Below are 17553 nucleotides of genomic sequence, written 5' to 3'. Positions count from 1 at the left end.
AGGTTGCAGAGTCCAAGTGCAAGGAGCCAGCATCTACTTAGCACATGTAGGGGCCATTTTGGTGCACCCTAACATGGAGGAAGCCGACCCATGGGGAGGAAGAGGCTCTCTTTTCTCTCCCCTCCTCCCTAGAAAGCTAATACCATCATGGGGAGCACCCCCTTCATATTCTCATCTAATATTAATTACATTGGTCTTCAATATCATTAATGTGAGTTTGAAGGTTAACTTTCTCGCAGCTGAACATGGAAAGGACACACTGGGCTGTGCGGGAGGCAGCCTCTGCCTCTAAATGGAAGGGGGGGGGGGCAAGGACCATTCCTCCACCAGAAGCAGCAGTCCAGTGCTGGCTGGGTCCTTTCAGAAAGTCTCTCAGGTCTGGGGATGGTCGCTTGGTGACAGATCCTCTTGCTTTTGCCTTAAGTGGTGAGTGCCACCATGCCCCACTTTTGCTTTTTGTTTTTTGCCTTTTTTAAGGTACTTGCTTTTTATTTTGTTATTTTTATTTCTATTTCTATTTGTTATTTTCTATTTTCTATTTTCTATTTTGTTATTTTTATTTCTATTTGTTTTTATTATGTGCATAAATTGTTACTTTTTTTTTAATGAGACAGAGTTATATACTCACTTTGTGTAGACTACTGGAATTAAAGGCCCAGTCTGTATTTTATTGTTAATTATGGACATATGTATGAGTTGGAAAGGTGTTAAAGGAGGTTGTGAGTCCAAGGCTGTGGGTGCTGGAAACAGCAAGCAATCTTTTTTTTTTTTTTCTTTTTTTCGGAGCTGGGGACCGATCCCAGGGCCTTGTGCTTGCTAGGCAAGTGCTCTACCACTGAGCTAAATCCCCAACCCCAACAGCAAGCAATTAGTGACCTAGCTCTGAAGTTTGTTTCAATTTATGCCTATGTATGTTGATTTTGAGACATACTGGCCAGGGTGGGACTCACAGTTGTTTACTTTTCCTTCCTTCTTTTCTTTCTTTCCTTTTCTTTTCTTTTCATTCGTTCGTTCGTTCTTTTTTTTAGTCAGGGTTTTCTTTGTGTAATCCAGGTTTGTCTCATATTCAGCTTTAACCTGCCTCTGTTACAGGCATGCACCACCACGTCCAGCCTACCTTGGTTATCTTTTCATGTATCTGTCTGTGATCTTGGTCTTTGTGATCTACATATGCGGTGCTGGGAATCGAACCCAGAACCTCGTGAATCCTCTCTACCACCTGAACCACAGCTTTGGGACCTTTTGTGTCATTGGCTGTTACCAAGCTCTTGCGGTTCTTCACCTTTTCTCCCTCGGCTTTACAAGGGAGGTTTTCAGTTTGAGGTTCTCCAAAATTGAAACGACAATCTGCAAGTTCGCCCCTTTTTATTCTAAGACTCGTATTCTACTTCGAAAAAATGTCCAGCCAGAGCCCTAAATGTCACTTTTTCTTCAGCAGAGGCAAAGCTCAGATCCCTGCTTCGCTGAACTGTCTCTGCTTTGATTGACAGCCTGCCTAACCAATCTGCGCACGGAGGATGTACGGGGGGTGGGATTGAGCGGTCCTTGGACACGCGTGCGTACTGAGTGCTTGATTCGGCTATGGAAGCCCTGCGAGCTTTACGTAGTGTCTCTGTGGTCTGGCGGCCGGGGCTGGGGTCTAGCGCACGGCGGAGGGATGCAGGCTTCGGCACCGAGGCCCGGTGATTATAACACCCCACTTCCGTGTAGGGGAGACACTAGAACAAGGGGAGGCACGAAATTCAGATCAGGACATGGTTCTAAGCCCGACTGTGTTGTGTGACTCGGCACTAGATCCTTGGCGCTCCAAGCCTTTGCTGCCTCTTCTGTAAAGTCTTGGGGGAAGGTGGACCTCAAATGTCTGTTGAGCCCGGGAATTCTGAGACTTTTGAAAGAAGAGGCTGGAGTAGGCAGAGTGGGAGGGGGAGGTACCAGTTTCTACCATGTTTCTCAGGCGTCGGCCTCAACCTCAACCTCACCGCTCCAGCAAGCGCAAGGACCTAGTGGAGGACCAGCCTTTCCCCGGGCTGCTGCGGGCAGAGAACCTCGGTCTGGAAGAGCTGGCTCAAGTCCTGAGAGCAGCTGTGGTGGATCAGAAAGGTGAGGGGAGCCTGTTACTCCTGTGCCTCTGATCCCCTGTAGCTACAGGAGCCGGGCCAGCAGCCTCAGCATCATGAGGAGAGGCGTAGACTTCTATTCCTCCCTGTGTTCCAAGAGCAGCTGTAACAGAAGTTAGTTTGCTATCAGAAAAAGCTTTGGGGTTAGTTATAAGCTGGCCTCTGTAAGCGGCATGCCTCTTGGTCTTATAAAAGATGGCTGCTCTCGCAGAGAGGACCAACGTTGAGCACCCGCATAGGGCTTCACAACTTTGTGTTCATGTAGCAGTGAGGGGGCTTCGCAATACTGGGATAAATATGGCTCCTGCCTTGCTAGATCAAGCGTCTTGATGTAGAAATACCGAGTAATCACTGCTGACCACAACTGTAATTCCAGGACTTGGGAGGTAGAGGTGAGGAGGATCAGGAGGATCCTGATGAGTTTGAGGCCAGCCTAGTGTTTGAGCCCCCCTCCAACCCCAGCAGTCAAGAACTGTAGAAGGGGCGCAGGTTATCCTGAGGTATGTTTGAAGCCAACGGCAATGGAAGCCTAGAACAGCAGGCATGAAGGCGCTGAGGTGTAGGGATTAGCAAGTGCAATTTTCTTTCTTTCTTTCTTTTTTTTTCCGGAGCTGGGGACCGAACCCAGGGCCTTGCGCTTGCTAGGCAAGCGCTCTACCACTGAGCCAAATCCCCAACCCAGCAAGTGCAATTTAAAGTGGGGTTGGGAGCTTATAACCCCCGAGGCTGCGCTGTGTGCAAACAGGCTTCTCTGCTTTTGCTGACATCTATGAAATGTTTCAGGACCTCTGGTGACACTGAACAAGCCACAGGGTCTGCCTGTGACAGGTATGGGCATGGGCAGGGAGGGAGAGGCTGGGGCAGAGATGATGGGATGGCGCTCTGGAAACTTGTCCTCTCCCTCCCAGGGAGACCAGGAGAGCTGACATTGCTGTCTGTGCTGCCATGGCTGAGCCAGGCCCTGGGACTCGAACACCAGGAGCTCCAGGTTGTGCGAGCACCTGGAAAGTGAGTGATAGGGTGGCATTTATTTTACACCCACTGTATACAAAAGTCTTCTTCACGTGCCTGATACATGGTAGACCCTTGGACGTTAGTGCTAACTCTTAGGACATTTGGCTCTTTCTCTAAGGTCAGAGAAAAGGTCTCATGACTCTCTTCTCAGGGCTGGACTCTAGTCCTGGTGTTACTATCCAGCCTTTAGCTGGTGTTCCCTTAGTGGGGGTGGGGGCTCCTTTAAAAACAAAAGATTTGTTTTTAGTTAATGTGTGTAGAGTGTTTAACCTGCATGTATGTTTATGCACCACAGTGCTTGTCGGGTGCCCTCAGGGGCCAGAGGAGGGCATCAGATCTCGAAGTGGACTTGCAGACAGTTGTGAACCACCATGTAGATGCTGAATGCTGGTCCTCTGCGAGAGCGGCCATCTAGACCTCTTTTTTGTGATTTGTCCCCATCTTCCAGGGAGGCCTCTGGGCTTGTGCTCCTCTCCAGCTGTCCCCAGACAACAAGCCACCTGCAGAAGTTCTTTACCCACTCAAGGAGAGCCCAGAGACCCACAGCCACCTACTGGTGAGAGGGTCACTCCCAGGGCTTAGGGAAAGTCCCACCTGGCTGCTCTGAGACCTCTTTTCCCTTTCTTAGTGCCATCACTGATGGTGTCCCTGAGCCTTCTGAGGGGACAGTCCACATAGCTCTGAGGCTGGAACGAATGGATGGCATTGATCTTGTAAGTCAGAGACCACCGGGGGAGGTGTGCCCTCCAGGCTTCATGTGGGGTGGCTAGTTCCGCTGTCTCCTGACAGCCAGTCCTAAGTCAACTGGCAGCAGGGGTGGCTTAACAGAGTCCTAGGTATGTGTTAAGTCATTCTTGACTGGCACCCTAGGCAGTCCCAGTGACGTCCCCATCTCGAAAGGACATCCAGGAAGGTGTCAAAAGGACCCTCAGCCATTTCCATGTGACGGCCACAGGCTGTGGCTGTGCTCTGGTCCAGCTGCAGCCACTGACAGGTGGGTCCGAGCAGTGCTCTGCTGGGGATCTGAGGCCCGTGAGGAAGACAGTGCTTACCAGCCAGGGAACATCTGGTGGACCCCAAGAGTGTGTGAGTGGGCAGTGAGAGGCTGCAGTTTTAGGTGCATACCCACAGCCTAGCACCTGGCATATATCCTTATTCATAGAGGCTTCGGTTCTGTTGGGTTGGACCCCCAGGCTGGGGGGCTTGGCAGCTGACACTGTTATTTTCTCATGGTCCTCTCTGGAGGCGGAGGTCATCTCACAGTTCCTTACGATGTAGGGATGGGGGCAGTACTGCATGGTCAGGAAGAGCAACTGCCTCCCAACCCCCACTTTTCCACGTTTCAGTCTTCCCCAGTCAGCTGCAGGTGCACATGGCTCTACAGCTCTGCCCAATTCTTGGAGACCACACCTATGCGGCTCGCGTGGGCAGCGTTCTGGGCCAGCGCTTTCTGTGGCCAGCAGAGACTACCAAGCCCCAGAGACAGGTAGGTCCCCTGCCCCATATGCCTCCTCTTTGTGGGTTGGAGAGACTGTGTCTCCAGATACCGTGCACATTCGGACCAGGAAGCAGCTGGCTTGCTCTCTGGGGCCACCTGTGGTCCTGTGGTTGCTGTGTGGCTTAGGTCTCCTGTCCATGAACTGAGGGGGTGGAAGCTGACCTCAGGTCCTCACATCCCACCGTCCTTTTGAGCCTTTCTCCCTCGTGTTGAGTCCAGTGGATGGGAGTGCAGCAGGAGCGGGCCTGGCTCTAGGCAGCACTTGGGACCAAGACTCTGGCTTTTTGGCCAGAAGGGGAGACCGGAGGCTTGTATGAATTGGGGTTTCGAGGGCCAGGTCTGTGCACCTCTTTTCGTGTCTCATTGGCCAGAGGCTTAATCACATGGCTTCACCAAACACCAAAGAAGCTGAGGAAAACTCTGCCTATCTGTAGAAACATTTACTGCAGTTAGACCAGGGAGGTCCTGCAGGTCTCCCTCCCTGTGCATGAGCGCTGGGTGCTCCCCTGGCTGGAACTCAGAAGGCCGCTGTCTCCCGTCCCAGGTCCTGGATGAAGCCCTGCTTAGATACCTCCACCTGAGTCCTTCCCAAGTGGCCCAGATGCCTTTGCACCTGCACCTGCACCGCCTCCTCCTCCCAGGCACCAGACCCAGGGACCCCCCGAGTGAACTTCTGGCTCCCCTGCCCCCTTACTTCTCTCGGACTTTGCAGTGCCTTCGGCTCTCTCAGCAATAGGCCCCCGGGTGAGAGTAGAATAAGAGCTGTGCCCCCCTCAAGGACAGTGAGGTGGTGCTGAGCACAGCCAAGATCCTGGGCTCCGTGGTCTGACACACCTAAGATCAAATCCCAGAGAGGCCACTTGACTGCTGTGTGGCATTGGGCAGGTGACTTCTCTCTGGACTTAAGATAATAAAAGTTCTACCTCACCGTTTGGTTTACCAAAAATGAGAAAGCGAATGTTTACCAGGGACTGTGCTCTCTGCTCAAGTGAACAGTGGCCAGGTCAGGATGTAGCATCCGCTACACTCCTGGCCAGAAGGAGGTTGGTTTGGTTTTGAGAGCAGGTCTCTCCATGCATCCCTGGCTGGACTGGAGCTCAGAGATTTTCCCGCCTCTGCCTCCCGAGTGCTGGGGTGACAGGCGTGCACCACTGCGCTCTCCACCCCACAACACGTTCACAGGCTGCACATAGACTCTGCTTTGGAGGGACGGCAGTCAACCCTCCACGGGTGGGAAATGCTGTGCTGCACTTGGATCTTCCAGTTCTAGGTGGTTTGACTACCCCTTCACGGAGGGGAGAAACAGACCTGTACCCTCTGGAGAAGGGCCGTCTCTTGTCCTCGTGTTGTGTGCCCATCCGATGCCATTCGGCCAGTCCTGGGGGGAGGGACCCTTGACGGCTCGCCTTCCACATGCTACCATTTGCAAGCCATGTCTCCTTGCTCACACTCACCCTCCTCCTCTGTGTGCCACAGGCCCTTCCACACCCACACACACTCCAAGACTTCCTGCCAAGAAAGCTAATGCCCACGCTGGGCAATTGTGAACCTTTCGGATGAGCAGCTCTTGTTCTGAGCCTTGCCTCAATTAGCCACGCCAAGCCCAGAGAACTTTACTTGCTTTTTTTTTTTTTTTTTTTTTTTATTTGATGCTGGATCCAGGATGGGGCAGTGAAGTTCAGAGCAGGGGTTTCTTTAGCCTCGTGGCCCCTACAGGCCCCAGACTTTGGGACACCAAAATAAGGGTTAAGGGGCTGGGGAGACTTAGCCTCTTCGTGGGGTATGCCTCAGCCCTGGGTCTGTTGCCGAGTCTGGCCTTGAACTTGCCTTTGGACTTGACTTTCCTGTGGGTGCTAGGAAGAAGTCCGGCTTCAAAGGTCAGAGGCCAAGAGGCACTTCCAAAGTGGGGGCCTCGAAGGTGCAGGGGAATAGCAGCCTCGGTGTAAAGGAGGGGAGGAAGAGAGAGATGATCAGGCCTCTGTCTTGGAACAGGGTTCTGTGGAAGACAAGCCCTTCCCTGGTGCGCTGCTTGGTCTTGGTGCTGCCCTCTGCCTGTGCCCTTCTGCCCCAATCCCTCTGCTCAGCACTACCCACTAGGGTGTGCAGCTTAGCTCAAAGCCCACCTTTCTGGGCTTCAGCATGCTAGGTGCCAGTTCGAGGTCAGGGTGAGGTGGGAAGGACATCGGAACCTTGGCAGTAGGTAGAGTCATCAAGGCCTTGCCTGTGGTTGACAGAGCCTTAGAGCCCACCAGCTGGCTGTGCTGGAGTCTGTGGACCCGGCTCTGGGGTCGGTGCACACGGGGAGAAGGCAGCCAGGCCTTGATGTGGAGACTAGGGAAGTGGAAAGGGTCTGTGGGAGAAGGGAAACCGTGAGGGCTGGCCTAGGTCCCAGCCTGACCAGCTATCCCACAGGGTATGTGCAGAGGCAGGGGGTGGGAGGTGTGGGCAGATGGAGCCCCTCCCAGCTCCTCCTCCAGAAGCAGTGGGAAGAACACAGGGTTGGGGGTCCAACAGACCTGGGTCTGCATCCCAGCTCTGCCCCTTCTGAGCTGTGCAACCTCGGGCAACGTCCTTAAACTTCCTGCTACCTCGGCTGGAAAATGGGGACAATAGCACCTACCTCACTAGGGTGTTGTGAGGGCTAAGGGGGCGCAGGAAGGGCATGATGGCAGCACCTTTCTCCAGAGAAGAGTGAGGGCAAAGCCAGCTAGGACAGCAGAGGTCTGGACTCCCAGGACGCGCACTCCAGGACTGAGCCAGCCCTGGCATCTTCTGATCTAACTGCCTGGCAGGGTGACTACTTTGGAATACTCATTTGATTGTATATTTAAAGACAGTTGGTGAACAGCCTCAGGCTGGCTATCATTCATGGCCTTCTGACAGCAGAGTAAGCTCAGACACTTGGGAAGGGCTTGGAGAGCAGGTAGCCCTGGGAGGATGGGGGCATTTGGGAAACGTGGTATTACCCCAGGCCTCAGGCTTTTTCACACCCAGAGACCTGTTGAAAATGTGGCCCACCCTGATGTTGGGGTGCTCCCACTTCTGGAGGGTGAGGCAGACCAGGGCCGTGGCACTTTTTGCCTTGCCTTTCTTCCCCTTTCCAGGGACCGGTGTGGTGGCAGTAGTTTCTGGCTTCTCGGCGGCGGTGGTGTGTCCCAGGCTCTCGACCCTAGCATTTTTCCTAAAAGCTGACCTGTGGGTAGGGGAGCCTGAGCCCTTGCTTTCCCCAGAGCCTTGCTGGGTCAGCAGATGAGGGAGTGATGAGCAGAGGACCCCTGTCCGCCGATGTCCCACTGCCATGGGCTTCTTGATGGTAGAGCCCTCTACTACGAGCCGGATACCCACGTACTGGGGCACCTCCACAGCAGGCTATGGGACAGGAGAGAACAAGGCCATCTCAGACACTAGTGCTGGAAATTAGGGCCCAAGGCAGAGACAGATAGAACCAATTTCTGGGGTGTCTGGTCAAGAGGCACATCTGAAAAACAGGAAGCTCCTTTTGTCCTCAAGGGACTTAGAGGACCTACAGTCACTGAGCCCTAGGGAGCCAGAAAAGCAAAGAGCCATAGCCAAGCAGACAAGCACTCGACTCCACTGTCCACCAAGGCGACTTCTGGCCTGTGTTAGAATTCAAGCGGTGTCATGCCATGGGCAGCCAGAGATGGACAGAACTGAGCCAATGGCTTCCTATGTGGAAATGAAATTCCCATTGTGAATACCAAGAAGAGGGAGGCATAGTGCCTCTGCTGTCCTCAGTGAGGCCTCTAAGGTCAGAGTAGCCTTCTAAGAATAGGGAAAGCTGTAGGGGATAGTGAGCTGCTGGACGTGGGTGCTGAGACCTGAACTTGGGTCCTCCTTGAGAGCAGACTGCTTTGAACTGCTGAGCCATCTCTCCAACCCAGCTTACTTTCCTTATAGCTTACACTGTGTACGGCAGCGCTGCTCAACCTTCCTAATGCTGTGACCCTTTAACACAGTTCCTGATGGTGTGGTGACCCCCCCCCAACCACCAAATTATGTCATTCCTATTTCATAACTAACTTTGCTACAGTTAAATAAAGTAAATATCTGATATTCAGATTGATCTTAGGAGACCCCTGTGAAAAGATCGTTTGATTCCCAAAGAGCTCGCAGCCCAAAGGTTGAGAACTACAGGTCCATGGCACTATGTTGTTAGCAACAGAAAATGGACAGATGGACAAAGTAATTCTGGGGCAGGGGTCAGTGTTGATGTAGATAAAGGTACTTGCTGAGTTCAAGCCCCAAGACCCATGGGAAAGACCCATGACTCTCACAAGTTGTCCTCTGACCTCCACGTGTGTGTTGTGGCATGTGCAACCACACACATACACAAACTCTAACAGGATAGGTAATACAATAATAATAAAAAAGGATGACAACCACCTTGGTCGAAGAAGGTCAAATTTGGCATCAGGAATTAGGAGTCTGCTGGTCGTGCTTTGTGACAGTCAGAGGTGGTGCCCAGCTTCACTTTAGTGGGTTTTTTGATTTTGTTTTTTGCCAAAAATCTCCACCCTTGAACCTCATCAAGTTGTTAACCTATTTTCTAGTTTACAGGATAGACAGAAAACTGACTGAGCTGAACAGCGCAAGGAGACAATCAGATAAGCCAGAATGTGGGACAGTGCTACAGGCTGGCCAGCCTGGCCTCCAAAGGATCAGGACGCCAAGAAGGAACCACTGGAGCCGTCCTAGATCAAAGGAGATCAGAGACACAAAGCTACCAGTGTGGCCACCCTGGGTACAAACTAGCCTCAAAAACATCAGTAACAAAAGACGACTGGGGACAAAGGACGCCTGAAAAATGCCTGGCTCAATCTTCCCAGGCACCCAGCCATTCAGTATTTTGCTTGTTTATCCTGAAACAAGGCTTCATGTAGCCCAGGTTGGCCTCAAGCTCACTATGTAGCCAAGGATGACCTGAAACTCCTGATCCTCCTGCTGCAGCATCCTAAATATCGGGGTCACAGGCTTGTGTTGTCATGCCTTGCGAAAATTCTGATCAATTTTAAATGGCAAGGACTTCATCTTTCCCCTTTCCTCTGCCCTCTTCCGTGATTACGCTGTTTGTTACGGGGTCTCGCTGTAAAGTGCCAGCTGGATTGAGTTTGGCCACGTAAGCCAGGCTGGCTGTGAACTTGTGGGTTGCAGGTGTACGTGTGCACTTGCTTAATTTCCTCCTTTACATTTTTTAAGCTGGAGCTATGACTCAGTAGTAATAGTACTACACACGCCTAGGAGGCAGGGCCCTGAATTCCATCCCTAACACCTAGGGATAATGTCCTTTACAAAAACTATGCCCTGAGGTTGGGGATTTAGCTCAGTAGTAGAGCGCTTAAGGCCCTGGGTTCGGTCCCCAGCTCTGAAAAGAAGAAAAAAAAAACCAAAAACTATGCCCTATTGCCAGCACATTATTCTAAGACAGTGGTTCTCAACCTTTCTAATGCTTGAATACAGTTCCTCATATTATGATGACCCCCCCCAACTATAAAATTATTTTCATTGCTACTTCATAACTATAATTTTGCTCCAGTTTGAATTTAATGTAAAATAACTGATATACAGGATGGTCTTAGGTGACTCTTGTAGAAAGGTTATTTGACTCTCAGAACTGCAAGACTCAGGTCATGTGCTCAGTATTCCGCTTTCCTGCAGTAAACCTAGGCCTTTATGAATCCCAGCTGGAAGACTCCTACTTAAAACTGCCTTCAGCATTCAGAAACTCTTGAAAACATTCTTTTAAAGTTGTATTTGTGTGACTGTTGTTTTGAAATAGGGTCTCACTCTAAAGCCCGGGCTAGCCTGGAACTCAAAGTGACTCCTTTTTCAACCTCCTGAATAAGGTTAGGTAGAAGGTTGAGTCCTATTTGTCCAGCTGTGATAGCTAATGTACATCATGGTCTAGCTTGGACCGGGAAGCCTAAGGTATTTATGAAGCGTGCCCTGAGATGTCTCTAGAACCCCCAGAGGGCTCTAGCCTAATGGATGACTCCTCATTGATGGATTCAGAATTCTGATAAACTGTTGGGAGACTATAGCACTGTGGAAAGTCAAGCTTGGTTAGATAGTTTATTTCCAAGCTGGGTGTCATGATTTTTACCTATAATCTTGGTGCGTAGGAAGCTTGAAGCAGGAGGAATGCCATGAGTTTCAGGCTAGCCTGGGCAACAGCATAAGTTTTTGGCGAGCCTAGGCTATATAGAGTAATCCCCTGTCTCAAAAAAACTAAAAAAAAAAAAAAAAAAAAAAAAAAAAACAACAACAAAACAATGTTTTTGGCTGATTAAAAAAAAAACCCTATACTTATTATAAATAAGCAAGATCAAATCTGCTTCTGGAAAAAGATGAACAATAATTATTATAAAAATAATAAGGGACACTAGAAATTGACTCTTGATAGGCCTTGCAGTTGATGGAGCTCTAATCAGCCCTACTGGGTCCTAAAGCTGTCCTTTGTGGCCTCTGTCTAGGTACCCATGAAAAGCCCCGAGGCAGATCAAACTGCCCTATTCTCACAGCTCACAAAGGAGCAGCCAGTTGTAGTCTTGCTTTACAGACAGAAAATGAGGCTACCTAGGGGCGTGGGATTGCAACTGGAGGCTGAATGGGTCCCAGAGCCTCTGAATATGAACTCGGGGCATTAATGACCCTCAGAGGACAGTAACCTCCAGCTCACAGATGAGTCAGGCCAGAGGGAAGTGTCTGATAAGACACCTGTCTTGAACTATGCCTCACAGGAGATCCCAGGACTGTGAGGTTGCCTGTGGGGATGCTGGAGCATCTTACCTGCTTATAGATGAGCTCAAAGGCTCCTGTATCGCAGCTGCGGTCCATTCGCCGGTCGATGACCACACGCAGGGTATCTGCTTGCACACCAGCACAGAGGCGGGCAGTGACAGCTGTGGAAGGTGCCATGGTGGGGCTGGCATTGATTTCAATCAGCCAGGGCTGGAAGTCTTCCCCAAACACAAAGTCAGCCCCATAGAGTTCAAAGCTGGCCTTCCGACACTGCACGTTGTCCTGGGAGGTCTGCAGGGCATGGATCACGGCAGCCTTCATGCCAGGCACAATGACAGTGGACCACGCCTTTGGGGCATCTACCTCCTGCAAGTGGGCCTGAAACCTCTGGCTGGACCACATGTTATCCGGAGGCAGCATTGGGTGTCGGTGACAGGAAGCCTCCAAGTGTCTCTGGATGGAGTTGTTACACAGGTGCACAGAGCTAGAATGCAACAGAGAGGCAGGATCAGCCTTGGAGCCCTACACCCAACCTCAGAGCTTCAGACGAAGTCCTGGGGTCAGCCATTTTGTGAGCTTAGCTGAGACAGGCCTCTGCTGAAAGACAAATAAGACAGAATGTGCCCTTCCCAACTCCAACCCCATTCACCTAAGGCCAGAGCTAGTTATCCCAGAACACTTGGGTGTAACAGATGGGCCACAGTAGCAAGTGCTTTCTGCCTACTCCCAGCTCACTCTTTCTGTGCATGGCAGGAAATAAGATGGAGAAAATGACCCAGAGTCATGAAAGGGAAGTCAAACCTCAGTTTCACCAGTGATTAAAATTACATTTAACTTGTTCGCCCTCACAGCTCTAAAATGGCAATGACCCACCACTTCATTGTGTTTTAGAAACGACTGTGATACAACCAGGCAAAAACACTTATGCCATGTGAAGTGCTTAATGATAAATAGCTACACTGTACTGCTGCTCCAGCCTCCTGATGTGGAGACTGAGGCTGGTCATTTTCTTTAAGAGAGTCTCACACAGCCCAGGCCAGATTCAAACTCACCAGGTAGCTGAGGATGAAAGTTTACACCCGATCGCCCTGCCCCCACCTTCCAAGTGTTGGCGTCACAGGCAGCCACTACTGTACCTGGTGTGATTTTGGCTGTCTTGGGCTCCCAAGTTCTGGGATTACAATTAAGAGCTACCACACCTGGCTTGTTTCATCTCGAGAGTGGATTCTCACCATATAGCCCAGTCTGTCCTTAAACTCAAAATCCTTCTGACTCAGCCTCCCAAGTGCTGGGGTTAGACATGGAGCACTGTGCCCTGATAGTAACGTCTAAGTAGTTTTCCACCTCTCCAGAGGCACACAACTTGACACTGTAGAGATGGAAATGGAACCCAGGCCTCATCAAGGTTTCTTTTCATCCCACAAACAAACCACAAGTTGCCTCTCCTCTCTCAAGTTTGTCTGAGTCTGCCTTTACCTAGATCTATATTACAATATAGATCTACATATACACATATCACCGTCTAGCCCTGTGGTTCTCAACCTATGGGCTGTGACCCCTTTTCACAGGGGTTGCCTAAGACCACCAGAAAACACAGGTATTTACACTGTAATTCATAACAGTAACAGAATTAGTTATGAAGTAGCAACAAAAAAAATTAGTCAGGGGTCACCAGGACATGAGGAACTGTATTAAACGGTGGAAGCATGAGGAAGGGTGAGAACGACTCTTCTAGCATATACTGTCAGCCAGTTACACAGACACATTGCTAAGATGTGAACCCTTGAGATCTGGGATCTTGTTTTGTTCATTCCTGTATCCCGAGCGTCCCCTGCAGGCTCCTTCAGGGTGGAAGGATGGTGTGTGTGTATGTGTGTGTGTGTGTGTGTGTGTGTGTGTGTGTGTGTGTGTGTAAAGCCTGCTTCCTTGCTTGCAGAGTCTGTGGTCTGAAATCTAGCCTAGATCTAAGAGTTCACTGTTCAGTTTGTCTGCTGACCTCCCCACTAGACCGGAGAGTGAGGGGAGGTAGAGGGTGGGCTCACTTGTCCAGGTTCTTCAAGGAGAAAGGCTGTGTGGAGAAGCGGATGTAGCTGTCCCGGTAGAACCACACAGTGAGTGGGTTCCAGTCGGTCACCAGGAACCACTGCCTCAGGTCAAACTTGGTGCCGAAGATCAGCAGGGGCCGCTCAATGTACTTCTGCACAATCCACTTGCCATCCTTCATCAGCATGGGGTTGCAGTCCACCAGCTTCAGCATCTCATCCAGGTGGTCCATGCATGTAATCCCTGAGGAGGAGGCAGGCAGGCAGGGACCAAGAGGTCAGGCTGCGGTCAGAAGTGCCAGAGGACGATGGGCATCCCTGCTATAAGCTCTCATCTCCACAGAATCCAGCTGAACCTTAAAGCCCTCCAAGTCAGGACCACCTTCCCTCTAGCAAAGCAAAGAATGTAAATAATTTTCTAATTAACTATTTACTAAACTTTGTTTTGCTATATACAGGTAAAATTTAACTGGGGTTGGGGGCTGGAGAGATGGCTCAGCATGACCAGTGCTTGCTGTTCTTGCAGAGGAACCCAGGGGGTCTGGCGCCCTCTTCTGGTCTCCATGGGCAGCAGGCTCACACATAGTGCACATAGATGCAAGTAAGCAAAACGCATACACATAAAATTAAAAAATAAATAAGGCAAGATGGCTCAGTGGGTAAAGGCACTTTCGCCAAGGCTGATCACCTGACTTCAGTTCCTAGAACCTATGCAGTGGGAGGACAGAGTTCTGTAAGTTGTCCTCTGATGCTCTCGCACACACGCAATGTGAAAGCATTTAGAGAGTTAACTAGGTCATACATTACTTTCCTCTGGGAGTTAAGAGACTAGGAAACTGAAAGGCACGCTGAAACCTCTCTCTCACTGTCCAGGGTGAAGCCAGCTGCTGTGCCAGATCCTCTCTCTGGAGCTTTCCGGTTCCATACCTATCTGTGCTTGGCTCACAGACTCCTGCGGAGCTGGCGAGGCTGTGGGGTGAAGCTTGGCCGACGTCACCTCACCTGTTATTAGTCAGCTGTGCAACCAACTCTGGCCACAGCTTCACACATCCAAGGGCACATGTGTCTTCTTTCCTTCTTTTTGTTTTTCTCATTTCCCTTCTATTTCTTCCTGAGACAGGGTCTCACTATGTAGCTCTGGCTATCTTAGAACTCACTATATAAACCAGGCTGGCCTCAAACTTACAGAGATCCATCTGCCTCTGTGCCTGCCTCTGCCTCTTCCTCTCTGCCTCTCTGCGCCTGCCTCCACCTCCCACACGCTGGGATTAAAGGCTTGTACCACCAAGCTCAGTTTGCTTCCACACACTCTTTTTTCCCCTCGTTTTATTTATTTCGTGACAGGGTCTTATATAGTCTCGTCCTTACTGTGTAGCCAAGGCTGGCCTTGAAGGATGCTTTTGCTTCCACTTGGGATTCATACACTTTCCCTTTTGTTTATTTATTTTATCTTATGTGTATGAATGTTTTCCATATGTCTGTTTTGTGGATTTCCTGGAACTGGAGCTACACTGTGTTTACTTTATAACACTTCACTCACCTTTAACATGTAATCTTTTTTTTCAATAAAGAATATCATTGGTTGGGGATTTGGCTCAGTGGTAGAGCGCTTGCCTAGCAAGCGCAAGGCCCTGGGTTCGGTCCCCAGCTCCGAAAAAAAGAAAAAAGAAAAAAAAAAGAATATCATTACAAGTTTTCTGTCCATTTCTGGGGAAGCCCACTACACTCTTTAAGGACTGGGCTGATGTTGGACTCTCCTGTGCACAGTGGATACACTGATGTGATTCAGTAAAGGTGAGGACCAGAAAACGTCTTACGGGAAGTGAGAAGCAGAGCAGTCATGTTGGTGGGGTGACCCCCCGATCCAGCACCATGCTGAACAGGAGGTATGGGCTGCATTTACACTTTACCTGACAGGAAGCCCTGGTGCCATCCCCATTTCACTACTGAGAAAACCGAGATTCAGAGAGGCAAATTGACTTGTTCAAGGTCATGCATCCTATTAATAGTAGAGCTGAGATTCAAACCCGTAATGGGATAAAGGTACTAAAACTGGAAGAAGAGCTGCTCGCCCACCTCGGCCTCGGGACTTGGCTCCGGGCTTCACGATCCAGATGTTCCGATCCCCCTCCATGTCTATCTGGGGTACCACGGCCCGAAGCTGCTGTAGGATGTCTTCACAGCGCTGGACTTGGACCTCCAGGTATCTGAGTTCTGCCCCTTGACTGTATGGAGACAGTAGGACTTGGGGAGAGTGAGGCCTGTGGCCAAATGAGAGGATAGGATACTAGGAGACACATACCTCCCCAACTGTGCTCTAACCTGCTTTGCTCATGCCTGTCCCTGAGACACCTTACCACACCCCTCCCCATTTTCTACACGTCACCTTCATTCCTGATGAGGATGGGACAGCACTCACTGAGCCAAGCACCCTGGTGAGGACGGCCCGTAGTTCTGGTTCACCCCCTCAGTAGCCTCCTCGGGAAATATTAACTAGGCAGTCTTGGGGACATGCCGACTGAGGCTGGGGCAATTAAGGGATCTTCCCAAGGCAACACACCAGGTAGAGTGACTGAGCCAGGGTGCAAATGCCTGACTGCTTCACCCAAAGGTGTTTTCAGAGGCGGACCCTCCCGATCTGGACTCAAGGCGACTGACAATCAGCTTAGTCCTTAGCCTAAGTCTGCTCGGGTGATTCTGTATCCTGCCCCACCAGGATTTGTTTCTGTCCAGCCACACACTGTGTCACAGCACACACCCACTTGTTCAGTTACTGCCTGTCCTCTCCTACTGGCCTTTCTAGTGTGTGGTGCCAGGGCTTGAAACCAAGGCCAGCTAGGCTGGGCACACGCTGTCCTCTGGGCTACAAGTTGAGCCTGCAGGGACAGCTTCTGTGAGGTTTGCTCTCTGCTGCATCTCCTCCCATATATCCCCCCTTCCGCCTACCCCCCACCTACCACACACACACACACACACACACACACACACACACACACACACACCACTCACCACTCACCCACCACTTAGCAGGCACTCTCCAAGTCTATTGACTGAATGCTGAATGGTTTGGTTCTGTAAACTGGGAAGAATTTGGCATACAGGGGTTCACAGGAAAGGGGGGGGACCCTGTTCCCTACAGCTATAAAAAATGTCAGCTATAATTCATACACTGTCCCGGATGCCTCCCCTGGGTGCTAACCTCACTTTAACACCTTGACCTCCACCATAGCTTTCTTTTTATGGGAAGCATCAAGAACAAAAGTGGCCAGACAAAGGGGCTCAGAGAGCTCTGAGGGACACCCCCAGATCCTGATGAGCTGTCCTATAGTAAATCTGCACTGAGGCCCAGGGAAAGTGTCACCTAGGAGTGACAAGGTACAAGGAATTTGAAATGACCATTCAGTATAATTTTATATTGGGGGGGGACCATTTTCACACAGACACACACACACACACACACACACACACACACACACACACACAAGTGCAGGTGCCTGCAGACTCCAGAGGCAATAGGTCCCTTAGAGCTGGAGTTACATGTGGTTGTGAGTTTGCCTGGCATAGCGCTGAGAAACAAAGGCAGATCTTTAAAGGAACACTGAGTGCTCTCAAAGGCTGCGTATTACTTCGACCCACATGGGCTTGTATTTTTCACTGGTTTTGGTTTTGGTTTTCCAGACAGACTGTCCTTGAACTCACTCTGTAGACCAGAATGGCCTCAAACTCAGAGACCTTGCCTGCCTCTGCCTCCTGAATACTGGAACTAAAGGTGTGTGTCACCACTGCCTAGCTTCACGTGGTCTTGCTTTTAAAACCGAGGACAAAGTCCTAACATGGTGCTGAAGGAGTCACTCGCCTGCGTGCACCTGTGGGAACTTTCTTTTGGGGGAGGGTTTGTGTGAGATAAAGGCTCGCTATTAGCGATGATCTCCCTGCCTCAGCTGCCTGGATGTCAGCCACCTGTCTGCTCTTATTTGATTTCTGAGGGCTTTTTGTGACCCTGACTTTTGGGGGCTTCTCAACAGCCTCTACACTGGAAATAAAAAGGATCTTTGATAAGTCTTAGTTTAAGAAAGCTGTGAGCCCAGCCAGGTCTTAATCCCAGCACTTGGGAGGCAGAGTT

General features: G+C 50.5%; 2 protein-coding genes across 39 annotated transcripts in view; one reads left to right on the top strand and one right to left on the bottom strand.

The window, feature by feature from the left end:
* Window positions 1–1530: 1530 nt before the first annotated feature.
* Rpusd3 (RNA pseudouridine synthase D3) lies at window positions 1531–10920 on the top strand. 5 transcript variants are annotated; one of them, XM_006237045.3, is made up of 9 exons: window positions 1531–1682; window positions 1988–2100; window positions 2901–2945; window positions 3026–3125; window positions 3580–3687; window positions 3760–3844; window positions 4002–4125; window positions 4478–4617; window positions 5174–5575. In XM_006237045.3, exons 1-9 carry the CDS (start codon window positions 1582–1584, stop codon window positions 5363–5365), a joined length of 1008 nt encoding a protein of 335 aa, XP_006237107.1. In that variant the 5' UTR covers window positions 1531–1581; the 3' UTR covers window positions 5366–5575. The 5 variants fall into 5 exon arrangements, with proteins under 5 accessions (XP_006237107.1, XP_063142373.1, NP_001385792.1 ...); XM_063286303.1 differs by lacking the exon at window positions 5174–5575 and adding an exon at window positions 9201–10920 and having other exon boundaries at window positions 1540–1682; NM_001398863.1 differs by lacking the exon at window positions 5174–5575 and adding an exon at window positions 9201–10394 and having other exon boundaries at window positions 1571–1682; window positions 1955–2100.
* The window catches only part of Ttll3 (tubulin tyrosine ligase like 3), a 24952-nt gene continuing 13649 nt past the window's right edge, over window positions 6251–17553 (bottom strand). For 9 of the 34 annotated variants that reach the window (XM_039107845.2, XM_039107847.2, XM_039107834.2 and 6 more), the window contains 6 exons: window positions 15507–15691; window positions 13431–13674; window positions 11437–11872; window positions 7716–7998; window positions 6753–6979; window positions 6251–6625 (listed from right to left, as the gene is read on the bottom strand). In XM_039107845.2, the coding sequence (XP_038963773.1) occupies window positions 6308–6625; window positions 6753–6979; window positions 7716–7998; window positions 11437–11872; window positions 13431–13674; window positions 15507–15691 (1693 nt within the window). In that variant the 3' untranslated portion in view covers window positions 6251–6307. Of the gene's footprint in view, window positions 7999–11436; window positions 11873–13430; window positions 13675–15506; window positions 15692–17553 lie in introns of those variants that run through there. The other 25 variants (XM_063286298.1, XM_039107836.2, XM_039107841.2 and 22 more) reach the window with 15 other exon arrangements.

Source organism: Rattus norvegicus, chromosome 4, assembly GCF_036323735.1.
Source record: "Rattus norvegicus strain BN/NHsdMcwi chromosome 4, GRCr8, whole genome shotgun sequence".
NCBI classification, from domain to species: Eukaryota; Metazoa; Chordata; class Mammalia; order Rodentia; family Muridae; genus Rattus; species Rattus norvegicus.
This window is presented reverse-complemented; position numbering and strand designations above follow the sequence as displayed.

Bases quoted from the DNA above. Each gene is read 5' to 3' on its own strand.
- Rpusd3 (NM_001398862.1), top strand. From the start codon at position 1,582: ATGGAAGCCCTGCGAGCTTTACGTAGTGTCTCTGTGGTCTGGCGGCCG. The intron at 2,101-2,900 runs GTGAGGGGAGCC...GAAATGTTTCAG, and splicing joins AGCTGTGGTGGATCAGAAAG to GACCTCTGGTGACACTGAAC. The intron at 3,126-3,579 runs GTGAGTGATAGG...CCCATCTTCCAG, and splicing joins GTTGTGCGAGCACCTGGAAA to GGAGGCCTCTGGGCTTGTGC.